This window comes from Aptenodytes patagonicus, chromosome 6 (genome assembly GCF_965638725.1).
Source record: "Aptenodytes patagonicus chromosome 6, bAptPat1.pri.cur, whole genome shotgun sequence".
In the NCBI taxonomy this organism is placed as follows: domain Eukaryota; kingdom Metazoa; phylum Chordata; class Aves; order Sphenisciformes; family Spheniscidae; genus Aptenodytes; species Aptenodytes patagonicus.
This window is the reverse complement of record NC_134954.1, coordinates 18,283,934-18,296,163: the sequence shown is the minus strand read 5'-3', so window position 1 is coordinate 18,296,163 and position 12,230 is coordinate 18,283,934. Positions and strand designations below refer to the sequence as shown.

General features: G+C 44.4%; 1 protein-coding gene across 2 annotated transcripts in view; it reads right to left on the bottom strand.

Annotated features, from left to right (window-relative positions):
- Positions 1–12,230, bottom strand: part of PLD1 (phospholipase D1) — a 66,648-nt gene that overhangs the window by 19,611 nt on the left and 34,807 nt on the right. Inside the window, exons 12-19 of one of the 2 annotated variants that reach the window (XM_076341362.1) lie at positions 11,827–11,908; positions 8,648–8,758; positions 7,104–7,310; positions 6,190–6,406; positions 5,116–5,229; positions 2,903–3,031; positions 2,436–2,554; positions 2,164–2,277 (exon numbers count right to left, since the gene is read on the bottom strand). In XM_076341362.1, coding sequence (XP_076197477.1) covers positions 2,164–2,277; positions 2,436–2,554; positions 2,903–3,031; positions 5,116–5,229; positions 6,190–6,406; positions 7,104–7,310; positions 8,648–8,758; positions 11,827–11,908 — 1,093 coding nt within the window. The remainder of the gene's footprint in view (positions 1–2,163; positions 2,278–2,435; positions 2,555–2,902; positions 3,032–5,115; positions 5,230–6,189; positions 6,407–7,103; positions 7,311–8,647; positions 8,759–11,826; positions 11,909–12,230) is intronic. The other variant, XM_076341363.1, reaches the window with a different exon arrangement.

The following is a 12,230-nucleotide window of genomic DNA, read 5'->3' as shown; positions in this document are numbered from 1 at the left end:
CCTGTGACTGCAGGAAAGGAGAAGCTACACAGGGACACCCCGATGCACACCCCAGGAGCTCCAGAAAAAGGCAACTGAGAGGAGGGGGGGTTCAGATCTAGGCTGCTGGTGTCATCCCCTCTCCCAACCTCCTGCAGCAGCCAAATCTGAAACCTTCATCAAGAGGAGAGCCTGAGCCGCTCACTGACCCGCAGCAGGGGCTTCAGGGATGCTCAGGGCATTTGTGTCATACAGGTATCGATGGAAACCAGGCCAGTGTCAGCAGTATGGAGGAGACAGCCAAAATTACAGCGTGTGCATGCAAAACCATGCCTCGGAGCCCAAGGAGATCATCCAGAGACCATAAACCAGCTGCAAGCAGCCCGGGGCCACGGGACCTGCACCCACAGGCAGGGTGCACCAGCCTGGGCAGAGGAGCCACCCTCACCACTTCTACTGCGCTTGGTGCTGCAAACACTCTTCCCCCCCAGTCTTCCCTTGTACCGAGAAGGCTGGTACATTGCAGGGCAACATGTTTTCAGCCTAATATCATATAGTTTTATTTATCTGGCTATATGCAGGGCTGTGCTACCCTGACAGGTCTCTAAAAGCTGCAATTGGACATAAATTAGAAATGAGCAAGATAGTTTCAAATTAATAATTTACAAGACAAACCTGCTCTCTTTTCGCTGTTTATGGCATCACTGAGAACAGCCCCTCATTTCCTGGAATGTATCAGTTATTTGCAATGCCCCAACAATGTCGTAATGAGGCTAGTTTTCAAACAGCTCACCCATCACTCAGCATTGGTGTATGCAGCATTTAGCAGTCACTGAGCTTCATCCTCCTCTCCCACGGGCTGATGCCCTGAGCCAGCAGCTCTGCAGTATGGACTGAAGGAAGGTTGGACCTAGACTGTGCTCAGTTTAGTTTCTCCTTTGGGAACTGCTTCCAGTTCTGTAATCAGTAGAGCTTCACTTTTTGCTAGAACAAACCCCATGATTTAGAAGTTGAGGCTTATCTTGCAGTTAGAGCGCACTCAGGGGACACAAGCCCCCTCACTTCTATGAGAACAAAACTTCCAAAAAAGCTGGTGTCACAGACGCAGCCAAGGAGGCATTTACAGCCACAGGGAAGCATGATGATGCCTGAAGTGAGACTATTTCTCAACAAGCCACGAGCATTGTTTTGGAGGCTGATTTAAAACGCCCGAGATCCATGACACAAGATCCCTGTGCTGGCCATCCCTCACACCATGCAGGGAGGAGCAGACAATGCCCTGGCAACCCACAAACCCAGAAAAATGCATCTTGTTACACTAAGCTTCCCCAAGTGTTGCTGTCATCTGGGTGGACCACTCCTTACAAAAAGCAAAGGCATGCATTTTTCCTGGTTTTGGTCTAATTGCTCTTATTTCATACATCTTTCATCCACAGAGACACACAATTGTTTTGCTGCTTCAGCATAACTATTTTGACTTTGTATTCTTCAACAAGTCCATGTTTCTGCTGGGTGACAGTATATTTAATATATGCACTCAATATAGCTAACAGGGTTTTAAATATAGGTATCTTCGCAATTGTGACTGCGACGATGATTGTCACAAACGAGACTGTGGGCTGACTGTGCAGAACTGCAGAGGACCCACAGGGCTGAGTGGTTGCATAATAAAACGCAGATGAAGTTCAATGCAGAAAGCAACAGCCCTGAGACTCCACTTAATGCTGGGCTCTAGCTGACCACTACCCGTCTGAGCAAGGCATCGGGAGCCTGGTAGACTGCTCCAAGATCTGGGATAAATACCCAGTGGGCAACCTCAACCCATCAGGCCTTCCCAAAACATAAAACACAAATGTTAAGCATTAGAAGGAGAGCAGCAGAAAACGAAATGGAAAATTACACAGCTATACAAAGTCATGGTGTTCCCACAATTTGAGTACTGCATATAGCTTGGTCCTCTTATCTCAAAGACGGAGGTATAAATTAATGCATCTCTTCTGAAAGAGTTGCATTATTTTACTATAATTGAGGATCCAACCTTCTATGCTGTGAGCTAAATTAAATAATTTTCATTTTATATTTTCAAGTTCTGCAGAGGGTCTGTCAGGCATCGACACTTCTTGCTGGAAAGATCCAAAACAAGCTCTCTTAGGAGCAGGTGAGCAGGAGACCATCAACACCCACCTGGACTGTGGCATGAACAGCCTCAGGCACCTGATACTTCAACTCGTTAGCAGTTTGCTGAGATTTTGGCAACAGGAATGGGTAGGACAGGGATCGGTATTTGGGCTTCATAATCTGCCCAGGGAAAAAAGAAAAAAAAAGAAATCCTTGAAGAGATTGCAACATAGCAGAGTAACATAAAAAAATAATAAAATGCATGCCTAGGGAGGGCATGTGGATGAGGCAGGGTCTGTATTTATCTCTGCGCCCCAGCAGCGATGCCCACACCCCACCTTGGTGAAGTTCCAGCGCTGGATGAAGTGTCGGGCAACATCACGCGCAGCTTTGCCGTGCACCACAGAGGAGATGTCGTGCCAGGGCATCCTCGGGGTGGTGTATCTATCAATGAAGTCTACGGGACAGGAAAGCACGCTTGGACCTCCTCAGACAAAGGACATGAATGTGGGAAAGCACAGCGTCCCCCTCCTCAAACTGAAGTTTCTGGGACACGACACCAAGGGCTTGCGCGGATCAATTTAGACTTATCATGCAATCGCCAGCAGTCCAAGTCCATGGACCGTAACAGCGTAATTGGCCCTGGAACCTCTCAAAGGGTGTTTTGCTGCTTCTTCCTAGCAGCCAAACCAAAATAGCCTTATTCCCTCTGGCTCAGAAGCAGAAAAAATACAGTTTGAGACTGAGAAAATACGGAACAGGGTTTGGGGGAAAGTAATGACTTCCAGAGTACAAAGGCACCTACCAGCAAAAGGTTTGTCAAGTTGAACCCAGTCTTTAAAGACGAAGTTGCAATAGTCTTTTCCGTGCCAGAATCTGGTTTCCCCAATCAGCTCGCCAACACCCGTCTTCAAGCTGCGGATGGATCCTTTATCTGTCACAGGCAAACAAGATAACAAAAACACATGCTCCAAAGTCACGGCTGTCCATTGCACACTGCTGGTTAGAGACACACTGCCACGCAAAAGCATTGGTGGGACTTGCCCATCCCTGTTGCCGTCCCTGTTGGCTGAAGCTGTTTTCTCCCTGGTCTTCCTGTTGCTTTCAAAGGATGCATATTAGTATTTTTTCTTCCCTATTTTAATATTTGTTATACAATCAGGACAGGTAATATATAGGAGTCTGTTATGGAAACAAAAAGTGGATGCTGAATTCTCTCTACATTGGACTAAAAAAAAAAAAAAATCACTATATTGTCTTTCCGCAGTCCTATGCCACCTAAGTATTACCATGTGGCAGTCCACTCCCAGCTGCGACTGACCTTAGTGGATATATGTACAGGAACATCACATATATCATCTACTTAATATATTTTACAATACTAATGAACTAATTCCGACTTCTCTGCTAGGGGTTTTATTATTTTGCCTCTATAGCAGGGTGTATCTCCTCTAACAGAAGCTAGTCTTTATTAACTAGAATGAGATGATTAAAAAGCTCATGTTCCCTCATTAAGTATTGTGGGTTTTGTTTGTTTTATTCTGTTTTTCCAAATAACAATGTCATCTTTTGATACATTTTTACATGTTGAACAAAGGGACCCTGAATTCCAAATTGATGGTGATTAAAATGGTCTAAAATACTGTAGACAGGGATATTTCCTCCTAACAGGATCACATAATTTGGTGCAGAGTGAACTCTTTTCTCTCACTGTTAAGAAAACCAAAACTGTTGGCCTAGACCATCAGCATTTAACTAGCGTTATTTCCCGACCCTGAGAGTAGCCTTCATCTACTCTACCAAATACTAGTGCAGTAATTACACAGTAACATGCCAACAGCAGAAGCCTTCTCCTAACCTGACCACATCACTAGGTAACCACGAAAACCCCTTAGCACAAAAAAAACCCTTTCAACAGTCAACAAAATGCACATCGGCAGCAGTGCAACAAGACCAGTTTACACAAAGCAAGCCCTGCCAGCACTGCTGTAATCCCACCGAGCTGAGCTGAGCCAAGCCATGCTAAAAGTGCCATGCAGCAGGTATGCACCACAGCTGCCTGGGGAACCATGAGTTTCCAGTGAGAGTCCAGGTGGAGCTGGGGAATCGCTGAGTCTGCATGCTCGAATGGGAATGGGTGGGACACGCTGTCCGGCCAAAACACAGTTCATGTACCGAGCTTCGATGACTGCATACCAACTCATGAATGAGCATGAGGTGACCACAGGAGAGACCGCACTTCATTTCCATCAAGAAAATGCATCTCTTCCTTGTTCCCTGCCACTGCTTTGTAGTCTATATTTTATAATTGGCAATTAATGCTTTAGAGGAAGACGTTAGGAAGAGGAAGATGTTGAAGAACTGCTCCTCGCTCCGTTCCAGCACTTAAAGGCATCTTGATGAGGTACCATACTGAAACAGGCCCTTTCAACATCAGTCCAGAGATCCAAACAACTCAGTGCTCTTAACCACCCAACTGCTTTCTCAATCAAGTATGCTTTCATTGACTTTAATAAGGGGCAAAACTGGGGCCCCAAGTCTTCATCCAAATGTAGGTTTGGCAACAGCCACTTCGCTGTTTCCTCTCTCTGTTTGCATTTGTCTTCCTGCATCAGGCTTATTTCAAAATATCCAGTGCAGAAGTTCCCAATTCCAGTAATAAGTCCCTTTCTTTACAGGAAGGGAACTGCTGAAATAATCATATACCAGAATCAGAGCTATTTCCTCAACTATTCCCTGCTGTCATTATTGCAAATTTGTTTGGATTTTTTATTTTGGGGTGGGGTTTGTTGTTGGATTTTTTTTTTAAATTATTATTTATTTATGCTGGAGTTTTTGTAGCTTCTGGAGAAGCATCTTCTGCCAGGATGTCCTCAGAGGGGTGCTAAAAATGCTGGGAGAACAACAAGCAGTGAAGCCTGATCCTGGCACCCAACCTAACTCTCACCATCGTTACAACACAAAAACATCGGCAGCTAAAACCTGAAGGGGTCTGCACCTCTGCCTTCCTCCACTTACCCTCCTGAGGCTCAGCAAGCCCCTGTTTGGATTCACTGTGGTGATGGAACACTTTCAGATGGGGCTTTAAACTCTGGATTATATTCGGTTGACTGCTAGTGGGGTTACAGTAACCTGCAGAAAGTCAAGATGCTCTGTTTATGGCAAAACCACACATCCACTTCTGCTACGCTGGTGCCAGATCCTATTTGAAGACACTTTGCATGACAGGAGCTCAAACGAGACGTCAATTTGCCAAAACTACAAGTGACCAACAGGCAAAGGACCAAATTCAAGACCTGGCTGGTTTTAAACCGAACAGATACATTGAAGCAGCAAAGCCATGGCTATGTCCTGAGCTGACTGCAACCAATGCAAATGATGCTCCAGCCAGGCTTCCTCAGGCCACAGGCAGGAGAAAGATCTGCAGGGAGTGATGGAAACTCAAATAAGTTCCCACCTTGAGCAATTTACAGCTTCAGCAGCTGAGGATGTTAGGAACAGATTTCAGGAAGGACTCCATGCTGGAACACATGTCAAGCTGATCCTTGTAATTTTAGCTTTGAAGCTGTTTTTAATGTGGGGAATTAAAAGCTGCATTCAAATATTCAGCTGTTGAATAGTCTCTCCTCTCTAGTAAGTGGGTAAATCGGGAATATTTCCATTTAAGTGAACTGATTTAAACCTAGGTAACACTAGCCTATGAGAGGGAATAATCACACTGAGTAACTGTTTTGCTTGTTATAATAAATACAAGTTGAAAAATGAAAGATTTGTTTCTCCCTTGCAGAATAAAAAATTTCCAGCAGTATAAACACTAGATATCACATACACTATATCACGTCATCTGATGGCTCATGACAATTGCTAATTAACTAAATGCAAATCCACTTAAAACTTTTCTTGTACATTTTGCAGTGGCACAAATTTACATATTGAATACACAGTTATTATTCTGATAGTTAAGAAATTCATCAACTTTCCTTCCTTACAAAGAATACATTACCCTAGAAATTATGTGAATCTGCATGTAACCCACCCACCCACCTCCACACGTGCTTTATATATGTTATTTAGTTGAAAAACATTACTTACTTGATTCACTGTCTATGCTGCTGACGCTGTCAGCATGGTGCATGCCGTGTTTATGGAGATGCTTGTAAATACTGAACCTTGAAAACTTTTTGGGTTTTCCTACTCCTTTCATTTTTGGTATGTCTGGGGCATCATCAGCATTTCTCTGGAACAAGTGGCTTTCTGGGGACAGAGCTTGAGACTGCAGGGGGACACATTCAGACGACTCCACTGCAGACTTAAGAGACACAGGACATTGCTGCAGGTGATGTACAGACAGGTTTCCCCTTTAATTACAGATTATCATGCATAATCAATGCTCAGAAACAACCACGAGCCAAACTTCACTCCATGACAAAGACACACTTTGGTGGGAACTACAAATGCTTTTGAGGGAGAGGGTCTGTACTGAGGAGACACTCGACAGAAAAATCCATTAATGCTAGCAGTACATTCTTCAATCCCATAAATTTACTCTAGATTGTTACTCCCCTTGAAATTCTCATAAATTTAGACCTCTCTACATTTTTTAGAGATCTCTGGATGCATACAAACCCAGGTTAGCAGAAAGCTCAGCAAGCAAGGCACCTGCTGAGGGCCCAATTATCCAAAGGTTCGGAGCACTCTGCAAGTGCCTACTGTGCATTTCTAGCTAAGTTTTATTAAGAACATAGCCTCCAAATTGTGACTGCTGCTCCAAGCTCCAGAGGAAACCCAGCTGTCTATCTCCATGCCCTAGCAAGGGCTGGTCAGGATCTAGCCCCTGAAGAGTCATTCGAAACTCGGATACTTCTGTCTTTCCATTACTATTCCTCTTTAAACCTCCTAAACCGAACCCTATGCTTAGAAGTGGACACGGCTTGTTCATCCCCACCGCAAACCTGACGTGCAGATGATGAAGGTGGCCACCAGCTGGATGGAACAAGCTTACTTACTGCCAGGTTGGTCGTCGACACCGACTTCACTGCCGCCATTCGTTTGACACTGCCCACATCGGTCAGGCGATGCTCATCATCATCCCACCTACCATACGCCAAGTCGATGCCACCCACAAATGCCACAGACTGGTCAACGATGACGAGCTTCTCGTGGTGGGCCCAGAGGTACACGGAGGAGGACACGTGGTCTGGGTGTCTCATCACCTGGGGAGAGAAGCAGCACTCAAGCTCAGCGTCATTGCCCAATTTACATCTCTCCAGCCAGAGAGCTGCCCAGCTTTTTTTTTTGGCTGCTCAGGATGGTGGGGTAACACTGGAGTTTTTAGAAGATGCCTCCACACAGACTGCTGTAATTACTGAAGCTATATGACTCCCCCGAGTCAGGCTCAGCCTTACTGGCAGTCAGGTGCTTCCCCATGATGCGGGTATTCCCAAGCAGCGATGGTTACTGATGCTGGGATAGGTCACACTTACAACAACTGTGTTCATAAGAGGACTATAGTCAAGGAAACTGTTTCAACAAATAAAATCACACTTTCAATAGAGCTATAACAGATGAGCTTTCAAACACAGAGCCTGCTCTAAAAGAAAACAACATATTGGCGATCTGACTCACTTCTTTGGTTGTTGCCACTACATAAGTAAAATGAGAAATTGGCTGGTTTTTTCCCCATTTAAAATCAGCAAATTGTTTGACATTTGTTCATGAGATTCTTTTTTGACATGTGTTTATGGCAAAGTAATTTCTATATCTAGAGCATTCAGTATATAGTTTAATTTTTTTTATGTTAGAGGAGAGCCATTAGGCCAGCTTCCTGGGGAAAAAGCTAGAGAGTTTCACCTGGCTGCTGCCAAAAATCTTACACACATAGTGCATATCTTCCAGTTACACCTTCCAGTCTTGCTGCAAAGATGATGGTGAATGGATGCTTCCCTTCACCATGACAACTGGTCAAGTGACAATAAATCTATTATTCTAGCAGTTTGTTAGTCACCCTCATGCATAACATATATCTTATTGCTCATTAAAATGTATATGTTTCTAAATTCAAGAGACTGGATCTAGCCTTATCTACTGGTTTGAGTGCCACAACTCATTTTCTGCTCAGTGGCAGAGCAGCAGTGAAACAGCACAGGACAGCGCAATGCTGTTCATTTACAATGGAAACATAAACATCCAGTGTTGACTCTCGTCATCTACGTATGAACAGAAATACTGAAATGAGATAACATTCTCGAACTGTAATTTTCCATTTGATGTAACCCCATTAACTTGTCACATGAAATATGTTCCCTCTGAATTAGATGAATAGTTGCTTTGGCAAGTCTAAACTAAGCAATTTTATGTTCAGTTATAACCTAAAGAAATTAAGTTGCCAGATGTGGTAATCACTGTATGGGTATGTCTTCTCAGACTATTCCTACTGTAATGGTGGGAATGGTTCTCCCAGTTCACACCCAAATACACTGAAGGTCAACACTAGCTATCAAGAGCAAATGAATGCAAATGTCCTTCTTACAACTGCCTGATGCACAATTACCTTAATGTTTGGATGGAGGTGCATGAGAGTCCGCTTGCTGTATTCACTGTTGATCCCTAGGGCAAGCTCCACCTCTTTGTACAGCATAACAAAAATTCTCACTCCTTGTTGCTGTCAGAAATAAAAAGAAACACATGGTATGCAGGTATTTCAATGGATGCAGTCCATTTCTGAAGCGAGGAAAAGCTAAGAGGCAGTAAGCATGTTGTGTCTGCAGACAGAAACGCAGGCTGAGGTTACTTGTTCTTAATTATGCTCTTCCAGATCCACCATGGTGACCCCACAGCGTGCAAGGACCCGTGCTGCTAAGGAAAGCTCTTCAGCTTCCAGAGAAGGGCTCAGTACCTGGATTCCTGTGTGAAGAGCTGAGCTATGCCAAAGCCCATCAACAGGTCATTCTTACAGTAGCCCCTTTTAAACATCCTTTGAGGTAAAATTCTGCAAACGTGATTCACTCCACATATAATAGTGTTGCACACGTCCACTGAAGTTCAGTTTTCTGCTGTTTCATGTTGCCTTGAGGTTTGCCTACAGCTACAAGCATCTGCAGGACAATGATGCCAGTGTGGTCATACAGACATCCCTCTCCTGAAGCGGATGCAACCGACCCAATGCCAGCAAACAAGTTCTTTCTGCTGGTAGAGCTAAACAAGCTCCTGGAATACAATGAGCAGTGCTCAAAGGATGGTGCTTTTCTTGAGTAGAATGGTACCCCCAGGAGGGTTTCTAAGGACACTTGTTAAAGCACTTTCAAGAGTGCCAAGTACTTCCCAAACCTCAGCAGATGCTGGCCACGCGCTGAACTGCTGCCATAAGTCAACATGGCTTCAAATCTTGCAGTGGAGCTTAAACTTGGGACCTAAGCTTTCCACAGCCTTTTAAGCTTCTATTTCCATATAGCTGCTACTGATACCTTGAGCAGTATCCAAACTGTGGATGATATTCTGCTCCCCACTGCACCCAGAGAAGTCCAAGGCAGCACCGTACATACATAAAGGACAGCCTTACCCCTACACCTAGACATCAGCTTGCCAACTGCGCTGCTGAATCAAAGAAATGCCACAAGTGAGAGAGCAGGCAAATATTTCCAGGAACTAACCTTAAAACACTCCTCACTCTTACAAGGTATTTATAGCCATAGGAAAATCCATGTCAACATGACAAACAAAGCCGAATTCTTCCTGTGGTCACGTTTCATTTGCCAGAACATAAGACTACTTCCAAATCAACAACAGTCAGACACAAAAAAATCTATTTTTTTTTCTAGGCATGCAGAGGGGTGAGGACTGTGACGACAACTGGTTTGGAAGGGGAGGGAGTCAAAGACTACTTCAGGACATCCACCTGGACTCGTGCCCTTCTACCACACTAAGAGTTCAAGAGACTTCCCTGGCCACACTTCCCTTCCTGACTCATCACTCATGTGGGGCAAGCTACCATTTCTAGCACTGGTGTTATCACAGGTTGAGTGAACAACCGAAGTACAGCCCACATTCATAAACACCTCACACTCAGCTCCTCTGTCTGCCTCGCTTGGCTCCATGAAACATGTTCTCTATAGCCTGGATCCAGATGTGTTATTGGAAAGCAGAGTACAACCAACAACGAAATAAACTGTTTTCTGAGATGAAAACGCTTAAAGAAAAGAGAAACAGAGCTAGTAGTTGCAGTTGCTTGCTCATATCTCAAAGCGCTGCACAAGAAAGCAGAGCATGCAACAGCACAGAGCTTTGCATGGGAATCCTGACCAGGAGAGCCAGGAAAGGCACCAAGTCAACAGCAGGTCCGAGCTTTTCTGTTCAGGAGGAACAGCAGGAAGAAAGAAATTAAAACATAGGGAAAAAAGCCTTATCAAGTTTATACAAGCATTTGATTACTGAACATGAGCATTTATTAACTCAGATAACATGGCAATGCAAATAGGAGCCCAAGTCTCTAAGCCACGTTTATCACCTCCCGGTAAACAAGTTGAACACCACAACCCAGCTCTGGGAAACGTGATGCTGCTTGTGTTTGCACACTTTTTTCATGCTTTGCTGAAACCCCTTCTCCACATCCCTTCTCCACAGCAATGCACCAGGACCCTCATAACCAGTCTCCACCTGAGAAGGGACAGGCAGGGAGGACACAGCTGATCTTCCTCCTCTTAGTGGCCACAAGAGCCATGAGAATATAGAAAGGGGTGGGTAGGAACAAAGAAAACCAGGAGACATACAGGTAGTAAGAGACAGCTACCAAAAAAAAAATAAAGCCTTTTTTAATCATATAAGTTAACCTTGGAAATAAAAATAGTAATAAGAAAACACAAAAACGTTTTAGATTTTGGCCTGCCTTATGCTCCACTAAAATTCATTATTACCAATGGTAGCAGCTGTGAAAGAGCTATGGCAAGAAGAGCTTTGGGCAGCCTGGCCCGGGCAGGACGAAGGCAAGAGGGGTTCCACCAGGGATAACAGGGCTTGGGGACACTAGAATGATGTTTAATGTCAACAGGCACTTCTTTACTACAGCAAGGAATGATGGGTGAACAGGAAGAACATCAGTTCTTCACTGTTTAGTTGTAGCAAGGACCTATGCAATGTATCAAGTATGGAAAACCCAATGAGAAGGCTGTTGTGAGATAGCATGAACCTCTGGATGATACCAAGTGACTTTTTGCTAATGACATCCTGATCTTCTGGGAAGACTGATGGTATCTTTCACAGCTTCAGCTCCGAAAAAGCCGCAACACAGACACACAATACATGGTAATAACAGACAGGATCTGCACAACACAGTAACGTACAAATCACCTACCAAGAGCCACCACAAAGTGCTTAGTCCTTCCCATACCTCTAAATTATATATGCCACAAGCAAAGTACCCAGCAGCAACAGCTCTTTGACCCCACCAGGAGCTGGGGCAGTCACAATGCAAGGTTGAAGCAACCCAAACCTGAGGACTCAAAGGGGCAATCAGAGGATCTACCCTTCTGCCTCCGAGCTCTTCCAAACCCAAACGGGGGGAGCAAATCAAGACACGTAGTTTTCCAAGGCCATCTGAAGTGAGGCTTGGCCAGCTTTAACTTTCATCCCTACCAAAATGAATGGTGCAAACGCTCCGGTCCCAGTATGACCCTGTAACTGTGTGGGTGCATGGGGTTTTCTGCAGAGCAATGGTTGAAGCTGGAGCTCACTTACTGCTTTCCGCTTGAGAATGCAGTCCAGCCGCCAGCGATTTCCTTCCACAACAGGTCGTTTCATGAAGATTTCTGGGCTCAGCCTAAGAAAATAAAGGGGTGGAAAAAACACAGCCTATGTAGTCTGCAAACAAAGCATTGGCCTAAATAATCAGCTCCGTAAGTAAAGAAATCAAAAGGTTTATATAAAAGTGGATGTGAAGGCTCATGTCCCAGAGTGATGCATTCTCCAACGTCATGCTCTTTGTTTTTTAATAACAGATCATTACAGAGGGCAGCGGACATGTCCAGCACATTCATCTTAGTATCCAACAACCCATGAAACCAAGTTTAACAGTGATGTATAAATGGGGAAACTTGGATTCTGTATATCAAAAAGATGCAACAAAAGAAAACCCCAAGGTA